The sequence below is a fragment of the Myxocyprinus asiaticus genome, chromosome 2, assembly GCF_019703515.2.
Source record: "Myxocyprinus asiaticus isolate MX2 ecotype Aquarium Trade chromosome 2, UBuf_Myxa_2, whole genome shotgun sequence".
Taxonomy (NCBI): Eukaryota; Metazoa; Chordata; class Actinopteri; order Cypriniformes; family Catostomidae; genus Myxocyprinus; species Myxocyprinus asiaticus.
In genome coordinates, this window is record NC_059345.1 from 6,287,744 (window position 1) to 6,314,742 (window position 26,999).

Consider the following 26,999-nt stretch of genomic DNA (forward strand, 5'->3'; position numbering starts at 1 on the left):
TGTTAAATTTGGTATTTCAGATATCAGTAAATCGGAGAGTAATTAAAGATATATAAGGCTTTTATTTGCTGATATTTGAAATTGGATCTTAAGCTAGTAAGAAATGAATTGTAGATATCTGTAATTGAGTTTTGAATGACGAATCATTGTGAACTTTACTAGTAAAAATGCAATTACAGTTTTTACGAGTGGAAATTCTGTCCTTGGTATCAAGAATGAACCTTTTAACTAGTGCAAATGTAATTACTGCTTTTAAGAATTGCCATTTTCACTAGTAGAAATGACATTCCTGATATCAAGAATTAGCATTTTAACTAGTAAAAATTGAATTATCAGCAATTTATATCCTGCGAATGATTAAGTCAAAAGGGCTTGCCATAATTTCTGTTTAGACATGCTTCTACTATTAAAGAGATAGTTAACCTAAAAATTACGATTGATGTGATTTGTTCACCCTCGTGTAGTTTCAGACCTGTATGACTTTGTTAGGCAGGATGTTTGCCTCTGTCACCAGTCACATCTTTTTTTCCATACAATGAGAGTAAATAGTGATGGACGTTAACATCTAACTATCTAACATCTCCTTTTGAAAGTCATACGGGTTTGGAACAACATGAGGGTGAGTAAACGGTGACGATTTGGGAGTAAACCATCCCTTTAAAGTAATCCAAGTAGATTGTTGTGCCATGCACAATATTGGTTTGACTCATTTGTCACTTCAAATAATACTTATGAAAGTAGAGTTAGACATACCCTTAAATTGTAACTACAATAAAAAGCTATCGAACATTTCCAAGGAAAATGATAGTTCATTTAACACACATTGACCCTATAACGGGGCATGTTGTCACACTGTATCGAGTCCCAATGGAAACTCCTGTGTGTATGTTCACACTGATTTTTGAATAATACCTCTGTTTGAAGGTAAAAATGGAATAAGCAAAATGTACTATTGTTTTGTCCAACAGACAAAGTCATTGTATGAAGTCACAATGTGTACAACAGAACACACAAGAAAGTGTTTGAGGATGAGAAATCAATGTGACATTTACAGAAAACACAGTTCAACCTTTCAGTTCGAATCATAATGTTTGTTCTTGCCAGAGTGGTTTTATTGTGTTTACTTGTTTAACCAAGAGCTATCACAGCAATATGATGGTATTGGAATTTCTGTTTGGAGGTAAGAATTCACCAAAATGTCCTAATTTAACCATTATGAACTGGGTATTTGAAACCAACATCCACTGCTAGAGAAAACAAGCACTGATGTCATTTAAACCTTTATAGATATAGCTTTTGTGGCAGCTAATTTAACTGATAGACATAAACCATCTTACAATAAAGTGTGCCAGCTAGCTAGTTATGAGCAGATGTTGCCAAATAGTGTACATAGAGGTAATGCTTTACTGGAACTGTTAGTCACAAACTGAATTCGCTTTGAATAGATAGTGACTACGCCATCTGATATAACTGTGACAACTGCTTGTACATTAACTAGGTGAAGTAGGTGTTGCCTCTGAAAGATAGGCTGGACTTTGGGAAAGTGATGCCCGATCACTCTTTTGAACCGATTCTTTCTAATGAGTCGGTCAAACCGATACACAAAGCAGTTGTAACACTGGACTAAAGAGCAGAGTCTATTTAGCAGAGACAGGCCACTTCTATTAAAATGAATGGGAGAAATTGGAACCCCCAATGGTCAACGGATATAGAAAGGAAGTCCCGCCTTACAGGTAAAAAAGCCAATCACCTTTTAGATACAGACATCACCTGTCAATCATCTCGAGAATGCGCATGCGCATTAGTTATACAAGCCGGGAAAATTGCGTTTTTTAACGTAATATGAGATAAAGAAGCACAATTCATGATACCAGCGTCATCGGATTTTACTCCTGATTTGAAATATATTCTGCGATCGTAATCTTGACCAACTGTTTTGCAGATTTCGGTGTTCCCCTATTCAAGTAGATAGGAGCTGCACTTGCATGACTGCAGATAACCTCCTGAGAGCGTTCCAAAGATGGCCGACAGTGGACTGACTTGCTAGAAAGACTTTGCTAAAAAGGGACCATGTCGATGGCTTTGTAGTAGTAGGCTAAACAATATTATAGTGGGAATAATATTAGGAATAAATTAAACTACATATTATTAATGATGGATAGTATTAAATTGAGAACATTTACTGTGGAATAATGCATACTGTTTCACTTACTATTTTAAAAAAGCAGTATACAGTATTTCAAGGCAAGTCAGTCCACTCGGCGGGCATCTTTGAAACGCTCCCGTGCAGCTTATTTTCTATGTAAACAAGCGGCATGTAAGTCCAGCTCCTATCTACTTGAATTAGGAAAGACTAAAATCTCCAAAACGGTTGGTCAAGATTATTATCAAAGAACATATTTCAAATCAGCAATAAAATCTGACAACATCTGTATTATATAATGTGCTTCTTTAGCTCAGATCCACTACTTTTTTATTACTATTACTATTTATTATTATTATTAATTTTTTTATGTGGTAACAATGCGTAACCGACAGTATTTTTGAATAAATGGACAGAGAATTTTTAGCAGAGACAGACCACTTGTATTAAAATTAATGGGAGAAATTGGAAGTCCCACCTTACAGGTAAAAGAGGCTATCAGCTTTTAGATAAAAAGATCACCTGTCAATCAACTCGAAAACGCGCATGCGCATTAGCTGAACCGGAATGAAAAATTTCGTTTTTTAGCGTGACCTGAGGTAAAGAAGCACAATTTATAATACCAGTGTTGTCAGATTTTACTGCTGATTTGAAATATGTCCTTTGATCGTTATCTTCGTAAGCTTTCGGATGCAGCCGCGATATCTGTATATAAAAGCTGATTGGCTCTTTTTCCTGTAAGGCGGGACTTCTTTTTCTAAATCCTCCATTTTATGCGTTTCGCTTTCTACTGTTCATTTAACCCTTGTGCGACCTTCGGGACATTTTTGTCTTTTTCATTTTTGTTTTTTCTATCATTTTGGCTGTGTTAATGCCAACGGCATACATTTTGCTAAAGGTGTGTATTTTTGGGGGAATTTTGATATTTCAACCTCAGTTTCTATGATGCATCTATAATACACTGTTTAAACACAATATAGTTACACTCAGGACTCAAACATGTCCCCATTGAAACCCATTAAAACTGCAATATTTGATCCCAGTGCCATTAAAGCATAAAATCATGAATTCTGTGATATTATGATTTCATTCTGGAGCCCTGGCTTCAAAATTGACATTTTAATATTTTCCACCAGATGGTGCCATTTTTCTCATGTTTAGCCTATGGAGCAAATACAAGCTTTTTCCCTATTTTCTGTTTGCTGTATTATAGAGCACTGCAGGCCAATTGAATAAATGATGCAGCTAAAATTGTGTGGGTGTGTTGGTATGGATGTCAGAGTGTGTTTTTTAATGAGAAGTGTGTGTGTGTGTGCGTGCGTGCGTGCGTGCGTGCGTGCGTGCGTGCGTGCGTGTGTGTGTGTGTAAAAACAACAGTGGCATTATGTGTGACTCCAGCCAGGTCTCCTAAGCAACCAAATTGGTCTGGTTGCTAGGGAGGGTAGAGTCACATGGGTTAACCTCCTCGTGGTCGCTATAATGTGTGGTTCTCGCTCTCGGTTGGGTGCGTGGTGAGCTGTGCGTGGTGAGCTGTGCGTGGATGCCGCGGCGAATACCGTGAGCCTCCACATACACTATGTCTCCACGGTAACGCGCTCAACAAGCCACGTGATAAGATGCGCGGACTGACGGTCTCAGACGTGGAGGCAACTGAGATTCGTCCTCCGCCACCCGGATTGAGGCGAGTCACTACGCCACCATGAGGACTTAGAGCACATTGGGAATTGGGCATACCAAATTGGGGAGAAAAAAAAAAAACCCAGTGACATTATATAAACAAATTGCCATTTAAACGGCTAAAATCTTGAAAAAGAATGAATATTTGGTAGTTATGATCAGGACTGATGTTGGTTAAGAAAATCCAACATCAGTCCTGATTGAAAGTGGAAAATAATATTAATATATAATATTATTATGGCAGTTTTTTTTATGTGGACTTTTTTGTCCTCTAACGTCCCGGGTGTATATTTATTTATTTATTTATTTATTTATTTTAATAATAATGCTTCAAAATCAATATTGTTGCTAATCATTGACATATCCCAGACTGTGATAATCAAAAATAAATAAATAAATAAAATCCCCCTTAGCATTTAGTATATAGAAAATAATATATATATATATATATATATATATATATATATATATATATATATATATATATATATATATATATTTTTTTTTTTCATAAAAAACAACAGTGGCATTATATAAACAAACTGGCATTTAAAGGGTTAAAATCCTGAAAATGAATGATTATTTGGTAGTTATGCTCAGGATTGATGTTGGTTAAAAAAATATCTCACTGAAAGTGGAAAATAACATTAATATATAATATTGTTACGGCAGTTTTTCGACGCGGACCTCTGAGTAACTTTTTAAAAACCTGTGTTAAATATTCTCTTATACTGCACAGTATCCAGTAAACATTAATGCTCGTATTACAGCCATAGCGATAAATAGCAATTTAACTACAAATATAAAACGTAAATAAAATACCTCGCGGGGACTCTTTTAAAACCATAACTCAAAAGAATCGGAGAATCGGATCTTCAAACGAGTCCGAGTGAACCGATTCGCTCAAAAGAATCGGACTTCCCAAAGCTACTTCACTATCAATCCGTCTTCCCCTCCTTCAGTTCATTTCTCAGTGCTGCGAAGTCAAATGTCTCCGACACACAGCTGTAGACATCTATACGGTCCGTAGATATGGAGTTTGAAGCTAAAATATACCCTCGGATTGGTGGATTTGGGAGATACAACCGGATCATTACCCTTTTCAGCTGGTTCCCAAACTTTGCGGTGTCGCTGAATCTTATCAGCGATGTTTTCTTCACGCTCGTTCCCGAGTCTTACCACTGCAAACCTGATCTAGCGTCACTGCCATCGTCGTATCTGCTCGGTAACCTCTCCAGACAAGCCTACCTCAATCTTACCATCCCATGGATAAAGGGCTCTGGATTAAGCCACTGTGATCTTTACAAGTACTCGTCCAATATAAGCAACTCCACGGAGGACGTGTCGAGGGACGTGGTGTCGTGCACTTCAGGATGGGAGTACGCCAAACCTGCGGGACTCTCCAACAATCTAGTGACCGAGGTTAGTGTCCCACACCGAGGAATGAGACCAGCACACTTTTTAGAGCTAGCTAACCATATGGTTAAAGGGACAGTTCACCCCAAATTGAAAATTCTCTCATCATTTACTCACCCTCATGCCATCCCAGAGGTGTACGACTTACTTTCATCTGCTGAACACAAATGAAGATTTTTAGTAGAATATCTCAGCTCTGTAGGTCCATACAATGCAAGTGAATGGTGACCGGACCTTTGTAGCTCCAAAAAGCACATAAAAGTAATCCATACGACTCCAGTGGTTTAATCCATGTCTTCAGAAGCGATATGATAGGTGTGGGTGAGAAACGGATCAATATTTAAGCCCTTTTTTTTTACTATAAACTTGTACTATTCTTGAGAACCTTAAATCCTTTTAACCCTTAAATGCATGGGTGTTTTGCCAAGCATTATTACATATTACATAATAATAGAATATAATGTATTCTGATATATTTTTAAGTTTAATTTGTCATATATCACATATAAGTGATGATGCAAAAAATATCAAACAGGATTCATTACTTCCACACTGAAATTGGAAACTGGCTGTCGAACACACACTGAGCTACACATTTCTACATAGTATTTATTTTCCCAGGCACTTTTTGAGTCTAAATAGATGCACAACTTACATAGTTTCAGTTGTAAACCCAAATGACAAAAGCCAAATCATACTGTTCATGTGTTACACTTGCTATAGTTTACTTCCACATTGCTTCTTAGTCAAATAGCAATGTCAAATGTAATTCAAGTCAATCACTGAAACAACAGCGTGACCTTGAGTAAGAAATAGCACGTATAATATATACATTATATGCATATGGAATACTGATAATTCACCATTGTCACACAATGGTGACAATGTGATATAGTAGTCATTTATTTGAATATAGTACTTATTTGTTTTGTAATAAACAAAGAAATATATATCCTGTGATAGTAAACTTATATAGATATGAACTAATTATAAAAATATAATTTAAGGGGGGGCCTTGGGCATCTCAACAAGACGCCGACTACCACACCTGGAGTCACGAGTTCGAATCCAGGGCGTGCTGAGTGACTCCAGTCAGGTCTCCTAAGCAACCAAATTGGCCCGGTTGCTAGGGTGGGTAGAGTCATATGGGGTAACCTCCTTGTGGTCGCTATAATGTGGTTCTCGCTCTCGGTGGGGCGCGTGGTGAGTTGTGCGTGGATGCCGCGGAGAATAGCGTGAAGCCTCCACACGCGCTACGTCTCCGTGGTAACGTGCTCAACGAGCCACGTGATAAGCTGCGCGGATTGACGGTCTCAGACGCGGTGGCAACTGAGATTCGTCCTCCGCCACCCGGATTGAGGCGAGTCACTACGCCACCACGAGGACTTGGAGCGCATTGGGAATTCCAAACTGGGGAGAAAAATAAATAAATAAATAAATAATATTATTTAAGGAAGTGCAAAAAACAACACTTGCATATCTAGTGTCTTTAACAACTCTATACACATTTGGTAATCAAGCAGTAATATAAAAAAAAATACTTTTTTTTTTTTTTTTTGCAATTTTGCCTCTTTTTAAAATTTTTTACATTTATTTTTTTAACACTATTTAGAAGAGAAATGTTGGACGAGGTATGGACAAAAATGGACAAGCTACAAGGGTAGGAACAGGGCTGTAGTTAGTGGGGTGAAAGGTGGTAACAATTCTAGGGCCCCAAATGTCCAGGGGGACCCACGACATTTTCAAAACTTTATTATTTTAATAGGTAAGAGGCCCAGAGCAATATATAGTCAGGGGACCCAGATGGCTTTGCTACAGCCCTGGATAGGATTGAGGTCCTGGGTCACTTAAGATCCACCGTATGCATTAAAAAGCGTTAAAAGTACAAATATTTTATGTAGCCTCTCAAGTAAAATGAGGTTGCAAAGCCGCATGTATGATAATTATAAAAGATTGCAAAGACGTATTGATTTAAAAGAGTATCAGACCAAGTATAGCATGCTGACACTGCTTGAAATGCCATGTCAATTACGCATTTAAAATCAATACTGCAATGAATGTAAATGCACACTGATAATAAAATGACATTTTTCAAGCCCCAACCCCGTCATTGACATCACTGCTCAGGGAATAGTGGTGCATAATGTCTTATGGAGCAGTTTTTTTTTTTTTGCTGTATCCTGTATCCTTGACCAGCAAGATGTTTCCTTTTCTATGACAATAATGGACAATAATGACTCTTCTGGAAGTGGGAAGGGGAAAAGCAGGACAAGAGTGTAAAACTGGAATAGCATGGCTTCACATTAGCTGTAATGTAATAATAAGAGATTCTTATATAATCTGCGAGGGAAACCGCACTTACGCACCATCTGCATTCCTCAGTTTTTGTGGCGGGTTTATATTTAAATTATTTCCATGAAAGAGACCTCACTTTTTCAGCAAAGGTATTTTTGGTAATCATTGTCACTGTGCAGGTTTCTTTAAAGAAAGTCTGATGTAAAGTGTCTCTCCTCTCTCTGAATGCTGACAGTGGAACTTGGTGTGTGCCGACTACTGGAAGATCCCTCTGCAACACATTTGTTTTATGACAGGCTGGATCCTGGGCTATATACTCCTTGGCACTGTTTGTGACTGGTGAGTCTTCCTACATTTTTATTAGTAAGTCAGTGATCTTGTGGGGATTTTTTCTGAGCTAAATATAGTGCAAAAATATTAGTGGTGCTTGTTAAGGCCTGTATCAATATTATTATTGCTTATACTTAGGGTTAGGTGTATTAAACCCATCCCACACTGTTAATGCTATGTACATAAATTATACTTCTAATTTTGCTGCTTGTTGAGGAGATGTATGCTTTTACTTTTCAAAGCGATCAGATGTGTGATTTCTGTCTAGTGGGCAATAAACCAGGCTAAAAATCTCTTACATTGAAGTAGGGCCAGTATTTTGACTTGGGCCAATAAGCAGCAATCTAGCAATCACACAGGACACCCTAGCAACCATGGCCGGGTCTGGGGGGGTAGGGGTTGGGGTCTTTATTTGCCTCCTGAAACTTCTGATGCCCACACCCCGACTGACAGCGAAACGAAACGTTTGTTTGATTTGTTTGATAGTTGGGGTTGAGCCATTGATCCTAAAGTATCAATACTAGTTTTATGGAGACTATCGATACTTGCTTAAAAATATATTTTAAACTAGTGATTTTAATAGTTACCATGAAAATGAATGCATATCATAAGATTTGAAGTAAGGCTGTCAAATTAAAATTGGAATATTCGTCAAATTTAAGATAAAAATGAGCATTCAAATTTTGGATGTGTGCCAAGCACTGATGATGACTCAAGGCCAAAGTATACTTCTGTTGTCTGCATTGCTGATCGCTCTGCGCACAGTATGTGTGATGCAAATTTCATCGTCAGCACAGTCTGCGCGCACGGTACAGATTTCCTCGACCCACGGATGTGGTCCTCGTCTGTGCTAAAAGATTATCACAAAGCAGTTGTAGTCGGCATTCGTTGAACGCGTTCGTATTCGTTCGAGGTCAGAAAACTATACTTTGAAAGGCAACGCGGACAGAAATTATATAACAATACAATATAATGGGGGCCTGGGTAGCTCAGTGGTAAAGATGCTGGCTACCACCCCTGGAGTTCGATAGTTCAAATCCCAGGGCGTGCTGAGTGGCTCCAGCCAGGTCTTCTAAGCAACCAAATTGGCCTGGTTGCTAGGGAGGGTAGAGTCACATGGGGTAACCTCATCATGGTCGCTATAATGTGATTTGTTCTCGGTGGGGCGCGTGTTGAGTTGAGCGTGGATGCCGCGGTGGGTGGCGTGAAGCCTCCACACGTGCTATGTCTCCGTGGCAACGCGCTCAACAAGCCATGTGATAAGATGCACGGGTTGACGATCTCAGACACGGAGGCAACTGGGATTCGTCCTCCGCCACCCGGACTGAGGCGAATCACTACGTGACCACGAGGACTTAAAAGCACATTGGGAATTGGCCATTCCAAATTGGGAGAAAAAAAAAACAAACAAAAAAAAAACAATACAATATAATGCTTTATTAATATTTTCAAAACAAAGCCTTCCACAGTATAAAGATAGAAATGCACTAAAATAGCACCAGTATAAGTAACATTAAATGTTTCCCAAAGTCTAGTGTGAGTTTGACTAATTGAAAGATCTAGTCTCCCCATAGGTTGCATTTTCATTGCAATGTGCATTAAATCTTTTAAACTCTCGACCTCCACAATATTAATCTGCCGGTAGACTGTGGCTATCTGCTTTGTTACAGCAATCGTGAAGCAGCGTTCACGATTCGCTCCAGAGCATCAATGGCAGTGTCAAACTCTGCTTTGATCACCATGCTAGCAGACAAAAACGTCTTATTCTGCATTTTGGTGATGCCTTGGCGTGCTTCTGTGGTAATAAAAATGTGCCTTACACAACAGCGCTAACTTTAATTAATTGCATGCATTAACACGTTAATTCTGACAGGTCTAGTCTTTACTGTACCTTGCTCTAATATCAGCGTCTCGCTGCATAAGCGTTAGATATGTACATACAATTGTATTTAATGGAAAAACACTGTGGTACCATGGCACATGGCACCGGTATAGGCTACTCTGCAACACTAAGTTAACATAAAACCGTCTATTGAAGCATTTCTTTTCTCGTTTTATAGCTAAATCTTTTGACTTTATCAATTTACTCGAAGCTGATTGGTTTACATCAAGGAGCTCTAAAATACTATATATATTTATATATTCGTTGCGCCCTCTTGTGGACATCGGAGACAACAGTGATTAAAAAATCAGATGTCTTTCTGATATCCCCCCTACCTGAAGTAATGTCAATATAATTCAAATTTCATTAATATTTCGGTGAAAAATTATAAATTTTGTTTCTCAGCCTGGCTGATTGACAGCCCTGATTCGAAATGTAAAAAAAATTATCATATGCTGTATGTAAATAGTTGTGTAGCACAGGAACGCGCAAAACTGCTGAAAGACAGAAGCAGTCTCGGATCACTATTGTTTGAGTGGCCTGTCCAGCCTGACACAGCAACATTGGCTTAACAAATGGTGTGAGTTTGAGGCGGGACTATCTGTATGGACAACCAATGGCATATGGGGGAGTTTTCTTAAACCTGTTTGAAAACAGTGATTGTTTTTGCAATCCGTTGAGTGAAGCTGGTGGCATCAAAAAAATTATGTGGAAGTTTGTTAACTAGAAATGCACTATTGGCAGTCAAACATGATTCATTTATTATTTAAGTGAAAGCGTCCAATAATAGTAGAATTATCAAGATAAAGCGAGTAATAATTGGCTGGTCATGTGATCTTTACATGCCTGCCCCCCTACCCCATTAACAGATTCAGCTGGTGTCTTCCACACTCCAGTGCACCTTAAATGTTTCAATAGAACACATGATTACTTGATGACTTCCCTAACTTTCTGTTCTTGTTTCAGCGAGTCAAACATGCTAATGCTCTGTGTGTTGTGCCAGGTTGGGTCGTCGGCGAACTCTTCTGCTGTCCGTGATTCCCTCTGGTCTTTTGGGAGTCATGGCTTGTCTTTCTAACAGCCCTTCTGCTTTCCCATTTCTGCGTCTCTGCCAAGGCTCAACATTAGCCGGAGTGTTTTTGTCATCGTATATTGCACGTAAGTGTGCTGTGTAATGTGACCTGTTTTTTAAGTCTGCAACAGATAAGCTTTGTAAGATACATACAAAAACACTTTAGGTTATCTACTGTAGACAAGAGGTTTTGTAACACAGATTAACTTGTTTTGAAAGGATTTCAGCTGGGAACACAACAAGTCAAAATTCTCTTTTTTTAAAGTTAGATTTCCATTTTTGTTTTTGAGATAAATATTTACTATTTGCTTGGTGTTGCTTTCAGTAGCCAATCTGTTCCATGTTGTGCCAAACCCGTATGACTTTCTTCAATGGAACACAAAAGCAGATGTTTAGCAGAATGTTCAGGCTGCTTTTTTCCATACAAAGAAAGTGAACAACAACAAGGGCTATCAAACTCCAAATCGGATGTGCCAGGTGTAAATGTGTGCAAGCATAAATTAGGTTTCAGAGCTTCAGCAGAGACTTAAATTGCATTCTGTTCCTCACTCCAAGCTATTTTATGGCTTTACAACAATAGTTCCATCAAAAATAAACATTTCTGGGAGCCTGGGTAGCTCATCGAATATTGACGCTGACTACCACCCCTGGAGTCGCGAGTTCAAATCCAGGGCGTGCTGAGTGACTCCAGCCAGGTCTCCTAAGCAACCAAATTGGCCCAGTTGCTAGGGAGGGTAGAGTCACATGGGGTAACCTCCTCGTGGTCGCTATAATGTGATTCTCACTCTCGGTGGGGCACGTGGTGAGTTGAGCGTGGATGCCGCGGATAATAGCGTGGGCCTCCACGCACGCTACATCTCTGCGGTAACGCGCTCAACAAGCCACATGATAAGATGCGCTGGTTGACGGTCTCAGACGCGGAGGCAACTGAGATTCATCCTCCGCCACCCAGATTGAGGCGAGTCACTACGCCACCATGAGGACTTAGAGCACATTGGGAATTGGGCATTCCAAATTGAGGAGAAAAAAAGGAGAAAAAAAAACTTAAACAAAAAAACATTTCTGTCATTATTTACTCACCCCCATGACGGTCCAAACCTGAATAAATTTCTTCATTACAAAGGATACTAGGGATGTCCCGATACCAATTGAGGTCCGGTACCGTGCTCATGGACTTGTACTTATGCTCATAAAAAATGCTCCAATACCAAAAACTGATACCATCTGACGTACAAATTTCATTATGTAAACATTCAGTGCAAAAATTGAAATCACGTTATGTCCTAGTGTAATTATTAAAGGCTGTGATTTAATTCGATAAATATATAGTTTGCATGTGCTGCGTGCTTCAAATGTGAGTGCTTGTGAATGTGTGCTGCTGGTGTTGTGCTGACATAAAGACACAGAGTGCTCATACCTTTTAGAGATCCTTTTCTCATACACCGAAAACAACATCATGAGCATCACACTCTGTTTGTAGCAGATGACAGGAGCATTGCGCTAATTCAATTTGAAGCACGAGACACATACAGACTTCATATCTATTTAATTAAATGGCAGCCTTTTGCGGTTTAATAATCACACTTGAATAGACAAAGCGACCTGCTTTTCCGGAAGTGAGAAGCTACCATCAAAAACACAGAAACGGAAATGGCTTTACTTCAAAATAAAAGCCTCTGCCAAAATAAGAGCTAAATTTAAAAAGAAAAAAAGTACGACAAAAATATATAACTACTGTGTAGTTATGTAATATTCACTGTAATACTACTACTACTACTACTACCACTACAACTACTACTACTACTAATAATAATATATCAATAGAAATTGTATTATATTTAAGCAATATTGCACATCTGTGATGTTCTGTTATACAGCAATTTATTTGACAAAAATTACTCCAATGTTGTGTTTTGGATTGTGCTGTGAGGTTCTGTATAAAAGCACTATTTTATAAAAATAATACAATATCATTTTGACAATTATTGTTCCATTTTCATTTGATTTAATTCATTTATTTGCTACCATTTTGATGATAAAATTGAAATAAACTATTAAAAAAAACAAAAACAAAAAACAGGTATCGACGATCCGTACTTGCACTTGTTCTCAAAAAAAGGGAATCGAGATATCCCTATGGAATACAAAAAGGCAAAAAAAAAAAATAAAAAAAATGGTTTTAAATCTTCACACGTCTTATTGCCAAAGTGATTAGTGACTCTGGGCTGTCAAGCTTCATAAAGGACAAAAAAGCAGCATAAAACCACAGTAAAAGTAGTCAGTGTGACACGTGCACTATTTTCCAAGTCTTCTAAAGCCACGTGATCACTTTGTGTGATGAACAGACTGAAATGTATGTTGTTACTCACTCTCAAATCAAATCATCGATCAACTCTAAACAGCGCACAAGTAAAATATAGTGACACACTAAAAACATCAAACCTCATTTGTTCTTGTGTCATGACGTTTGTTCATGAGATGTGCAAGAACCAAATGAGAGTCCTTGAGAGTAAATGATGACTTAAATTTCAGTCCGTTCATCACACAAAGTGAATACAAATAGTACAAAACTTGCATCGACTACTTTTACTGTGGTATTTTTATGGTGTTTTTTGAAGCTTGAAATTGTTCGTCCCCATTCACTTTCATTAAATTGGGAAACAAAAGCAATGGTAAAGATGATCGAATTTTCATTATGTGTTTGGCAACCTACTCTCATAGAATGAACGTTACTATAACAAAATTTTTGCAAACTGAGTTTTACGTGCCATGTTCTACGTTTCGCCGCAGTTTCCTGGTGAAATTAACAGTAGAGGCGCTACTACAACTACATTTTATTCACTTTCTCACAAATCACGAGTACAAAGGCTGATTATGACTTTATAAACATTTTTTGCTCTATTACTCACACACTATGTTACGATATCGAAACACTTTTACTCTAACGTATCATTTAAAAAACGGTACATTTTAATGCTTGTATTACAGAACCACCTACATTTACACACTTATTCCAGTGAGATTATCTTCCGCTGTAGCTCACCTGATCTGCCAAAGTGACACGAAATGACGTGGTTGCATCAGAAAATTTGCTTTTCATGTCGCATTTGCTTTTAGGACACTATTGGTTAGGTTTATGTGTTGGTTTAGGGTAAGAATGTCTGTTTTGTTTACCTCTCATTTATCTTTTACGACACTTGGTTAGGTTTAGGTTAAAGTTTTAGGTTAGGGAGTTATGTTTTACTTATTACAACCTCCATCTAACATTCACCTTAAAAACCTTGTCTAATTATGACACAATTTCACTCGCTTTTGGCGCCCCCCGCTGGACATTTCATTGGAAAACTGCAGAAAAACGTGTAACGAAGCACGACATTTTGCTTTGCGAAAATGTTGCCATGGTCACATTATTGTCAAGATCAGGCTGGTATTTGGACTGTCCCTTTTAAACTGACAACTGGGGGCCATCAAGTTTGAATGCTCTGCAGGGTTTTTTCATTTCCTGAGGAGGGGTGAACCGATTGACAGGGATCAGCTGGAACAGCACTGCACAGCATTCCATTTATATCTCACACGCCATGTTCAAGTACACACTGTCCGAAACTTCTGAACTATCTCTGTTACATCACACTTCTAGAAATCAGCTGAAGAAAAGCCAAGGGATTTTATCTACTGTCTGTGTTTTTGTCTTATTGGTGATGGCCTGAGTGAGGAGGTAAACATGAGATATGAAACTGAAGGACAGCTGCACCAACTGTCTGCTCTGTCCATTCTGGTGAAGTCTGTGTTCTTGTCCTGGGCTTCCTGTGATTGTTTCATGGGAGTGTATGTTCGTGTTGACGCACTACAACACAACACGCAAACCCCTTTAGTGAGCTCTCTTGGAAATGTGTGGGCATTGGTGGTACGGGGTAGAACGAGAAATTAGGTGAAGCTGAATGTAAACACAGACACGTACGCACGTTCACACATTTCACATTTTTGTGCTTGTACAGTAGTAGTCAAACATCTGGACACATCTACTCATTCCTTATTAATACTACCGACTTCAACAGCGCCCATCCACTTTTTCAGCCATCTTGGCTCTGGAAGTATTTTTCCCATTCATTTTTTCCAAAGGGATTTGATAAAATCCTTCATAAAAGAAGTATAAGTCATGAACCAAACCAGCCAGCTCTGAGGTGAACCACAACAATAAAAACTTTGATTTGAAGCAACAAAAAAAAAGGATTTAAAAGTCAGACAAGTAGACAGAGGTGCAAGACGGTGTACTTGACGTCTCGAGGAAATGAACATCAATCCCATGAAGCTTGGGAAGTCACATAATCGAGTGGAAAAACGTGGAAAATGTTAACAAATCAATCTTGTATTTTAGCTTCTTCAAAATACTCACCTTTTATCTAGATTGCAGCACTGCACACTCTGTTTATTCTCTCAAGCAACTTCATGAGGTGCATCCTGAGATGCTTTTTTTTAACCTTCGTATTCTGTTCGGTCATTTTTGACTGAAATAAACGTTTTCAATGGTTTGTTTATCTGAGCGGTACATGACTTTGTGACTTTTCCTCCACTTTCCATCTAAACACACCAGCAGTTTTTTGACTTGATTCGACATGTCTAAGTAGTCGTAAAAAATACCACAGTTTGTGGTCAGAATTGACCGACCATAGGAAATGAATGGGAAAGACTTAAAAAAAAAAAAAAAAAAAAAAAGTTTATTTATTTATTTTTTTTTTTTTAATTTACAATCTATAAATTAGCCACAATGCAGAACAAACACACACAGAAATGAAGGAATGATACTTTACAACAGGCAGAGTGCAAACACACACACACACACACAAATGAACTGGTGACACTATAACAAGGCACACTTTTTTTTTTTTTTTTATCAAAAAAAATCTATAAATCAGCTACAATGCTCAACACACATCCACACATAAATAAGGGGCTAAGACCATAACACACCCACAATGCAGCACACACACACACACACTCAAACAGAAATAAATGTGTGAGACTAACACAGAACGCAGAATACAACACTCACAAACACACACACGCACACAAACTTTGTAACCCAAGTTCAGGTTTGACTGTAAGCATAATGTGACATTATTGCAAAAACTGACACTTCAAAACAGTTTAAAAAAAAATGCTAAACTTTCACATAATAGTTTGATAATGTCTAAATATATATCTAAATGCACAACTTGTGGTAAAATGTTGAATTACAAAACAGTAGGTGGCTGCATAGAACACTGCAGCCATCTACTGGCTATTATTGATAAGTCTTTTTTTTTTTTTTTTTAACCAGATGGCAACAATCTGCCCCCAATACATGAGGAATTCTCATATTTTCTTAATTTTTCAACTTGAAGTTTTTATTGTTATTTTTTTTTAGTTAAATAAATGAGCCTATTTGCATATGCAAATGAATGGTGAAATCGAGAAATTTAAATGTAAATAAGATCTTAAAAAACATAAAATCCCCAAAATAAGTGCATCATTTCATGGTTTTTACTTTAGGGAAGAAGAAATGTTATGATTTCTTAAAAAAAATTACACATGTACCGTGTCCGGTCAAAAATGACCGCGAACATCAAAGTAAGCGGCCCTACTTAAACAGAACAGCAGGGTTGAACAGTACTGAAAGAGTTTCCATGTATGCTGGACACTTGCTGACTTTTCCTTCACTGTGTGGTCCAAACCATCCATTAAAAATGGTAAAGAAATTATTACACTGGCTCAATTTATATTTGATTACAAAACTAATTTCGTAGCATAAGCCTTTTAGGATCATGAGAAACATCAAGTTACCAGTATGTCCAGATGTTTCAGTAGAAGTCATACATTGTATGGAAATTTAGTCCAGTTGGACCATTTTGAGGTTTCAGTGATCTGTAGTCATGAAAGAAATGGAGTTCAGGAACAGTAATAGGGTGGAGGACAATAGGACTTCATGCTTTCCATTGGAGATTGTGGAAAGAGACAGACTCGTTTACTAGAGCTAAGGTCAATTTTTTTTTTTATCTAACCACACAGATTTAGACCACTTCAACTCTTTTAGAATACCTCAACTTTTAGCTTATTAAAAATCAAATGTATCACTTTATTTCTCATTTTCTCTCTCTCTCTCTCTCAATATGCTTCAGGTCTGGAATGGTGTGATCCTTCTCACAGACTGATGGTGTCTACGGTCAGTGGCTTCTTTGCCGTGTTTGCCGAGATGTTGTTGCCAGGGCTTGCCGTGCTTTGCCGTGATTGGCCTATTCTGCAAGCTGTCACCACACTGCCTCTGGTGCTGCTGTTTTCTTATTGGTGGTGAGTCGGCCATATGAATGCTATCCCTACTCTTTAAATGTCTCTTTGCATGTGGTTTGATGCGTTAGGTTGCTTGTCTTAAAATTAGTGAGTGAAAAGAGCGTGACCTGCAATGGAACAGGTAGCTGTTTATTGAGACTCATAAGCTCTAATGATTGAATCATCTAACAGCAAAAATAAAAAAATAAGAAGCCATTTTTCAGGCTAAGATGCACCAATGAAGTTAATAGTCTCCCAAGTCACAAGATCTGATCTGAACGTCACTTATCCTTTACCTTGTTTCACCCCCATGCATATACCTATACGTATTAGTTATGCAGGTTTCAAATGTGCCTGTCCAACAAAAAACGTGGTGTCATAACATATGAGCTCATGAGATTAAATAAATTCAGATGGAAGGAAAAGTACCAATAATGGTATGTGTTTGTTTCTTTTTGTGTGTGAACAGCTGTGCTTCCGTGTTCCCTGAATCTCCTCGTTGGCTCATGGCCACATGTCAGATTCCTCAAGCTAAAAAGTGTCTCCAGTCGTTCTCGACACGGAATGGCATGTGTGTGAGGGATGAACTCTACCCTGCTGAAACTTTACTGTCAGGTGCGATAAGACTCTCAAACCCTCCCAAACATCAGCTGTACAAAAGCACAAAACTCTGAAAACTTAGGGTTAGGTAAGGGATAGGGTACTAAACTAACTAGTTTAGTTAGTTAGTAAGTTTTAGTTGGTTTGTTTTGTTAGTAAGTTTGTTAGTTTGTGAATTTTTCATTTTAGGTTGTTTGTTTTAGTTTATTTGTTAGTAAATTAGTTTTTATAATTCATAAGTTTGTTAGTTGTTCAGTTTGTTTTGTTTGTTCCTTTGATAATTAGTTTGTTAGTAAGTTAGTTTGTTAATGTTAATTAGTTAGTTAATTAGTTTGTTATATTTTTAGTTTGTTCATTTTAATTAGTTTGTTTTAGTTTGTTTGTTAGTAAGTCAGTTTGTAATTTTTTTGTTAGTTTTTTGTTAGTTTTAGTTTGTTAGTAGTTTTGTTAGTTTTGTTTGTTTGTTAATTAGTTTGTTTATAAGTTAGTTTGTTAGTTTGATAATTTTTCTGTTAAAGTTCTTTGTTAGTTTTAGTTTTTTTTTGTTTGTTTATTAGTAAGTTAGCTTTTCAATTAATTTGTTCATTTTGTTAATTAGTTTGTTTGGTTTGTTAGTAAGTTAGTTATTATGTTAATTAGTTACTTTATTAGTTTGTCAGTAAAATTTTTTGTTTAAGTTTGTTAGTTTTAGTTTGTTAGTAAGTTAGTTTGTTAATATGTTAATTAGTTATGAATTGGTTTATTTGTTAGTTTTGGTTAGTTTTAGTTTGTTAGTAAGTTAGTTTGTTATTATGTTAATTAGTTACTTAATTTGTTTTTAGTTTGTTTGTTTTAGTTAGTTTGTTAGTAAGTTAGGTTGTTAATATTAATTAGTTTGTTTTAGTTTTAGTTTGTTTGTAAGTTCGTTTTTTAATTTGTTTGTTTGTTCATTAGTTTGTTTGTTAGTTGTTTAGTTTTGTTTGTTCGTTTGTTAATTAGTTTGTTTGGTTTGTTAGTAAGTTAGTTTAATATGTTAATTCGTTTATTTTTTTTAGTTTGTTAGTTTTAGTTAGTTTGTTAGTATGTCAGTTTGTTAATTACTTTAAGTTAGTTGTTTAGTTAGTTTTGTTTGCTTGTTTGGTTTAAGTTAGTTAAAAAAATTTGTTTGCTATTTTGTCAATTTGTTTGGTTTGTTGGTAAATTAGTTAGCTTTTTATTATGTTAATTAGTTAGTTAATTTGTTTGTTTGTTTGTTTGTTTGATTAGTTATTTTGTTGGCTTGTTTTTTTTTTTAGTTTGTTTGTTAGTAAGTTAGCTTGTTAGTTAAATTGGTTTGTTTTTCTGTTTTAGTTAATACCAAACTAACTATGTTAATTAGTTACTTTATTAGTTTGTTAGTTAAATTTTTTGTTTAAGTTTCTTAGTTTTAGTTTGTTAGTAAGTTAATTTGTTAATTAGTTATTAATTGGTTTATTTGTTAGTTTTGGTTAGTTTGTTTGGTAGTAAGTCAGTTTGTTAATTTATTTTGTACATTTTTTTTGTTAAAAGTTTTTTGTTAGTAAGTTAGTTTTTTTATTTGTTTGTTTGTTCATTTAGTTTGTTTGTTAGTTGTTTAGTTTGGTTTGTAAGTTAGTTTGTTGTTAGGTTAATTAGTTAATTTGTTTTTAGTTTGTTTGTAAGTTAGCTTGTTAGTTTTAATTGGTTTGTTTTTCTGTTTTAGTTAGTTTGTTAGTAAGTTAGGTTGTTAATGTTAATTAGTTACTTTGTTAGTTTTAGTTTGTTTGTTAGTAAGTTTGTTTTTTAATTTGTTTGTTTGTTCATTAGTTTGTTTGTTAGTTGATTAGTTAGTTTTGTTTGTTCGTTTGTTAATTAGTTTGTTTGGTTTGTTAGTAAGTTAGTTTAATATGTTAATTCATTTATTTTTTTTTAGTTTGTTAGTTTTAGTTAGTTTGTTAGTATGTCAGTTTGTTAATTTAAGTTAGTTGTTAGTTTTGTTTGCTTGTTTGTTTGGTTTAAGTTAGTTAAAAAAAATTTGTTTGCTATTTTGTCAATTTGTTTGGTTTGTTGGTAAATTAGTTAGCTTTTTATTATGTTAATTAGTTAGTTAATTAGTTTGTTTGTTTGTTTGTTTGATTAGTTATTTTGTTGGCTTGTTTTTTTTTAGTTTGTTTGTTAGTAAGTTAGCTTGTTAGTTTAATTGGTTTGTTTTTCTGTTCTAGTTAATACCAAACTATGTTAATTAGTTACTTTATTAGTTTGTTAGTTAAATTTTTTGTTTAAGTTTGTTAGTTTTAGTTTGTTAGTTAATTTGTTAATTAGTTATTAATTGGTTTATTTGTTAGTTTTGGTTAGTTTGTTTGGTAGTAAGTCAGTTTGTTAATTTATTTTGTACATTTTGTTTTGTTAAAGTTTTTTGTTAGTAAGTTAGTTTTTATTATTTGTTTGTTAGTAAGTTAGCTTGTTAGTTTAATTGGTTTGTTTTTCTGTTTTAGTTAGTTAGTTAGGTAGTGTTTTTCCTTACATTATTTACAAGAAGTTCTCTTGTGATGCAGTAGCAACAATTGACAATTTACAATGTTACAATATTACAATGGATAATATACCATACAATATAGTATCCATAATATTCATACAGAAACTTTACAACACAACAAATTCTGTTTATAATGTAAGCATACACATTATGTAGTTTATGCTATTTTACATAATATGCCTCAACCAAAATTGCAGTTTTATGTTGTGCTTTTTTTAATGTGGCATATTCAATGTTGCAATTGTGTGCTGCCAAGAGGTTCCCTAAGGTCTGTATGTTGGACCACTGTGACCTGAATTATTTATGAATAAATGTAATGACTAATTTATGTATATGAGATATACATATATATAATTTTTAATAATAATCACAATCTCACAAACCTCACAAACGTCTATCGGAAATCCACCAACTCAAACACATCCTTTTTCCGTCTTTAACACTATAGTATACTCTGCATTCTCTCTCTCACTCTCTCTCTCTGTAGAAATAGACGAGGCATCCCCTGATGACATTCAGCCAGAGTATCACCATGTTTTGGAGTTGCGTCACACCAGAGTCATCTGGAGAAACTGCCTCATCTTGGGCTTCACTCTGTAAGTTACACTGGAAACTGTGGCTGCATCCCAATCTGCATACTTCTACTACACACTTAAAGTATATACAATATCCCTAACTCTCAAAGTATGTACTTCACTGGTGATGGGGAAAGTTTTGAGTATGTTAATTAAAAGACAGTGCAGCAGTATTGGGACAAAACACAATCATAAAATTGTCTTGATGCAAGCATACTGTTTGCATTTGCATAAATTCATTACTCGGAAAATATATTCAAAATTAAAGAGAACCGTCCGTAGCACAAGGGGTTGTGGGCAATATTAGCGTGAAAAGACCTATGGAAATACCCTTCCGAAATCCACCAGAAAAATTACACCATCCAGACATCATTAGCATGCAGTTTTCAATGTACTATGATTTGGGACACATTTGATTCAACCTGGCTTACTATTTAGGTCCTATGCAAATTGGGATGCAGCCTGTATTAACAATAGACTTTCTGCTTTCAATTTTCAGTGTAAAAAACTGTATAGTGTATAACAAATCAGTACTGTGTGATATTTTGAAGGAATGTTAATCTTTTTGCCATATATTTATTTGTGCTTGTAGAACAGAATTTCAAGTTAATTCAAATAAAATGTGTCATCCTCCCTTGTCCTTTCTCAGCTTCATTGGCACAGGTATCCAGTACTGCTTCACGCGTAACCTGCACAGCTACTCGCCACACTTCTACTTTAGTTATTTTCTGCGTGTGTTGACGGGAGCCGTGGCCTGCATCTTCCTCTGTCTGTCTGTGGACCGTTTCGGCCGCAGGGGGATGCTGCTGCTGGCAGCCATTCTCACAGGCCTGTCCTCACTGCTGCTGCTGGCCCTCACACAATGTAAGTTCCTCTTCAAGCGTGACACATTGACCAAAGAAGAGCCTTAATCTGGCTGTACAGGATAGCTAGGACACAAGATACCTAGACAGCATTTTTAGGCATCATAAGTCATGTTTCCATAGAAGTTACAAATTTAATTTATGTGCAAAATTAGAATATTGCAAAAAAATTAAACAGCATTTCCAAGCTGAGCAAGCAAAAATTGTCCACCTCAAACAAGCGTATAAGTATAACCTGTTTTCAGTAGGGGGCAGTAAGCGAAACTCCAGCTGTATAAGCAACATGCACCTGTACAACATACTGTATAAGTGTTAGTTTGGCACTAGTGACAGCGCAAGATGAGAACGCGTTCTTCCATTCAAACATAGCTGGATGGAGTGCAATTACGAATGCAGGGATCTTGAGACGTGTTTTTTAGACTTAACTATGTTTAACTTGACAGAGCGACCTAAAAGCGCAGTGCTTATGATGCAACGTAACCAAAGTGAGACGTTACAAATGCGTCCGTCTGACGCATGTGTACATTGACGAGTCTTCATAATAAACCTTTGACGAATTAAATTGCAAAATGGATTGCCGTTCAGTGTCTGGTTATATGAAAATAAACAATATATTGCCCTCTAAAGCCACTTTTTGTATTGTCCTATTAATGCTTTATTCATCTGCCATGATAATGTAATGTATTTTAATAATCTGAATTATTATATTTATTTTATTTATATATATATATATATATATATATATATATATATATATAATTATTAGGGCTGTTGATTTAATGCGTTAATTCTGGGCGAGTAATTATGTAAAAAATAATGCGTTAAAAAATTAACGCAATTAATCATGTCCCCGGACCATAATTCAAGCTTGAAGTACCACCTGTTTTCTCCAGGGGGCAGGAAGCGAAACTTCAGCTGTATAGGCAACATGCAACTTACACAGACAGAACAAACCACATTTACTGACAGCAGACAGCACAAGATGAGAACACGTTCTTGTGTACAAACACAGACTGATGGAGCGCAAATCGGAAGGCAGGGATTTCGAGACTATCAAACTTTGTTTAATTTGACACAGCGACCTAAAAACACTATGATTATGACGCAACGCAACCGAGACGCTCCAAAAGCATCCGTCTGATGCAGATGTAAATTGACACGTCCTTAAACAAGCCCTCATAATAAATCTCGGACTGATTGACGAATTCAATTGCAAAATGGATTGCTGTGAACTGTAGACCAGTGATTGGCTTATGTTCAGTAATATGGAAATAAACAATACATTGGATTCTAAAGCCAGTTTTTGTATTGTTTTTTTTTAATGCTTGTGTGCCTAAATAATGTAATGCATTTTAATTATCTGTATTATTATTTTATAATCTATATTTTATTTATAATTTATAATATTATTTAATCATTTTAAATATTGAATTATTGTTATTTGAGGGGCTTTCTCAGCAAATATTTATGTATGCGATTAATTGCGATTAATTTGATTAATCGACATACCATGTCATTAATTCGATTTAAAAAATGTATTCGATTGACAGCCCTAATAATTATATAATTAGTAAATGCTTATACCAGTGGATTTCCTTTGAAAATAAAGTATTATACTGGTTATTTACCCATTTAACCATTCCACGTGTTATGCATGTGATATTGAATGTTCACTTGAACACTTCCTGTGTTGAGTTGCGTCGCATCAACGGAAGTGTCCAGTGTAGATAGGGTGTAACGTTGCTAACGCCATTGGAATAAACTGTGAGCGTAGGTCAGGTCTCTCATGAAGCTCTCATTCTGTCGTGCATGTGAGTTTTGGAGTAGAAAATTCCCTTTAAATTAGGATGCTGCTTTAGAAGGTAACTACCTTTGTTGGCAGTAGACAGCAGATCACTCGGGTTGCAGTAGCTCACTCTTTTCCCTTTTCCTCCCCCCTCAGATCTGCATGGAGGTCTGGTTCTGGTTCTGTCTGTAGTGGGTCTTCTCTCCTCTCAGGCTCTGGCCATGCTCAGCGTCTTCTTTGGCAGTGAGGTCATGCCCACTGTTGTGCGGTAAGCTCCACAGATATATAACCTTTAATACACTGCATACAGATTATTTGATTGTTTGGGTAGATTGCAGTCAGGGCTGGCAATCGTACAACCAACAACATTGTGTCCTTGAGCAGGGCACTTGGTCTCGTGTCACTCCAGGAGGATTGTTCTTGTAATGCATGTACTGTATGTCAGTTTAGATGAAAATTTCAGCTAAATGATTTATTGTTTACTGTTTTCAGTGGGGGTGCATTGGGTCTGATCATGGCCGCAGGCTGCGTGGGAATGGCTGCATCCTCTCTAATGGAGCTGCAAAATAACGGCGGGTATTTCCTACATCACGTGGTCTTCGCCTCCTTTGCAGTTCTCTCAGTCCTGTGCATCATGCTGCTCCCGGAGAGCAAACGCAAACCCCTTCCAGACTCCCTCAAAGATGGAGAGAGGCAACGGCGTCCTCCTCTCTTCCTCTCGCACATGAACCGGGACAACCCACCCTTGTTGCATATGCAGCCGCACGTTTCCGAGTACAACCGGGATAACTACTTACGTCTGGTCTCCGCCACCAAAAAGATGCTCGCCAAAGATGCTCTTCCATACAAGATCGCCGTCTCGCCACAAGCGCCTCTCCTGCCTAGCAACGGCACTGCACCAGAAAACCATGAAGACTCATCCTAGCATTTCACCAAGGATGTTTTGGACACAAAAGTGGCTGTTCACATTACAAAGACCTCATAGTTTATATGATGGACATTTTGGTCACTGGGAAGCAGTCTTGGTGCTTAAACTGCCAAAGAGTAGAAGAATGAGACCTTATCAGCGTTAAAGTGTTCAGTGTTTTTTGACTTGTTGTTTGTACGTTGATTTTGTACGGGTTTTTCCCAACATAAACGACCCCAAACTCTATGTGCAGAAGTTGCTGGGAGACTCTGTCCATAGTCCCTCAGAATTTACACACTTGCTCATCATCTCTCCTTCTCATTTGAATGAAGTTTCAGCGTTAGTAACATAACCACTAAAAGTCACTTGATAGCTGTCCCCTGTCCACTTAGCTGGTGTATCTCATGCCTCCTATTAGTGTCGTCTTGTGACAAAAGTTTCCAGCCATCTTCATAAAAATGTACTTAACTCTACTCACTAGTGACTCACTGAGGGGTGCTTAAATCATCCACACAATCTAGTTCTCTCTTCTCAAACTGGAATGAAAAGCACTCAGTGACGTTGGTGTTACTAGTGGATTGTCGAAATGTGAAAGTGTTGTCTGTGGAATGATGCGATGAAATGCGGTGCGGCTCATCTCATTTGCTCCTTATGTGGAGTTTAGCCACATCACATTTCTATTTCTCTACTTGTCTGTGTTATACGAATGTGAAGTGTTGTTGTTGCATGTGCCAAGCAGAACTGCAACAGAAACAAACCTGGCAAAGCAAGGGAACTGTCTTTGTCATTTTTTTAATTATTATTTCAACTACCTTTAAAATGGAAATAAAACATTTATTGTGCCAAGCTGAAGTAGTTTGTCTTTTTGATTCTGAAGCTTACAGGTCAATCAGAGCTATTGGGTGACAAAACTATTACGTTCAATTTATTTCAGATTTTTCGAATCATTCGAGACAATTCTGTTAATTATTTGATTGTACCATTTTGCAAAGCGTTTTAAGCCTAAATCACTCTGACTCTACAGTAAGGGATTACTTTGTTTAGGAGTAGGCTTACGGTTACGTTAGGTGGGCAATAACGTACGGACATTGAGTGTAATTGGATTACAAAGTAATAAGTTACTGTAATCTAATTACTTTTGGGCACAAAAAGTAATGTATTAAATTTTAAATTCTTGTAATCAGATTACAGTTATTGACTTTCAAAGAAAGTAATTACTTTCATGTACATTACTTGGGTTGCAGATATTTCTAAAAAATATATTATTTATGTGTAATACTATTAAAATGTGAATATATGTACATCTGTTTGCATTTCTGACAGCTGAAGGGCGTGCGACAATGAACAAGCGGAAAATATGCATTATTTAATAGTAAGTAACTTAAAAGTAATTGGTAATGTGATTACTGATTATGTCACTGAAAAAGTAAATATGATTATAATTTTAGACAAGTAGTTAGTAATTTGTAGTGGATTACTTTTTTTAGTAACTATCCCAACACTGATAAGGGAGGGGCATCGACATGTCGTCAGTTCCAGGACTTTTCGTTAGGCTTGGGGCCATGATGATACAATTCGACCCGTTGCTTCACTTGCGCTTGTGAGGGGCATCGGGATAATTTGGCCAAAGCCCACAACAGTACCCCTCTAGATCTGGCCATGCTTAGGAGTAATTATGCGTTCACGTCATGTCGGAATTACCGTAATTACTTGAATCCAATTTAAAAGCCGTTCACGTCTTTGTAGAACTTATTAGAAGTTGTCAATTTCAATGAAAGTGCCGACTTGAAGTTCGTGGCATTATGTAAAAAGAACCAATATGGCAGTGGCATCAACAGTTAAAAGCTGAAGTATGTCATTTCTGCAACACTAGCACCACCCAATGGAACTGCAAAAATAAATATTTTCAAAACAGCTTTCTGAATATGTAAAGCTATTTTTGATATCAGCTCCTGTTTTTTTTACCTCTATATTGGTGTGCAGTCGACAAACTGTAGGAAAAAAGATAGATCTTCTTTGTTCTTAGAACTCTTAGGCATTTTACTGAAGTGAATTTATATGTAGACACTTTTTTTATACATGAAAACTTACGGATGTTATTGAAACTCATAATTATTATAAGACTATTATTGTTGTCTTTTGATAAAAGTCATGCTCAGCAGCTCAAACTGTAGGGAAATTATAGATTTGCTTTGTTCTTATAATGCTTAAAACCTCTACTTAAGTCTCTTTGTAGGTCTGTAAACATACACATTTTAAAGGATTAACATTTTCTTTTGATTGTTGATTCAACGACTAACTCATTTCACACAAGACACTCATTTGTCACCACCTTCTGGCATCACCAGAAATGGTCACTGAATCATTAAATGGATCTGAACGAATTTTGGTGAACGTAGTCAAAACATTTGAGCCACTTGGATACATTTAAATCCCACAATGCACAAGTACAGAGTAAAAAATAAAATTGTGCACATGCACAATTGTCATTATTGTAATTGATTAAATTATTTATTCAGCACCAGCTTGTGCTCAGTCTTTTATTAGTTCTATCATGTGTGAAACAGAAGCAAGTGCTCCACAAGATGCCCTTTATTTTTGCAGCTAATTTTGCATTTATTTATTTTCTCCCCTTTTT

At 36.6% G+C, this 26,999-nt stretch overlaps 1 protein-coding gene across 1 annotated transcript; it reads left to right on the top strand.

Annotated features, from left to right (window-relative positions):
• Positions 1-4,777: 4,777 nt before the first annotated feature.
• slc22a31 (solute carrier family 22 member 31) lies at positions 4,778-25,203 on the top strand. Its single transcript, XM_051654105.1, has 9 exons — positions 4,778-5,242; positions 7,767-7,870; positions 10,747-10,901; positions 16,971-17,139; positions 17,588-17,733; positions 20,718-20,826; positions 21,455-21,669; positions 23,611-23,722; positions 23,947-25,203. The coding sequence occupies exons 1-9, from the start codon at positions 4,853-4,855 to the stop codon at positions 24,377-24,379; spliced, it is 1,833 nt and encodes a 610-aa protein (XP_051510065.1). The 5' UTR covers positions 4,778-4,852; the 3' UTR covers positions 24,380-25,203.
• Positions 25,204-26,999: the final 1,796 nt, after the last annotated feature.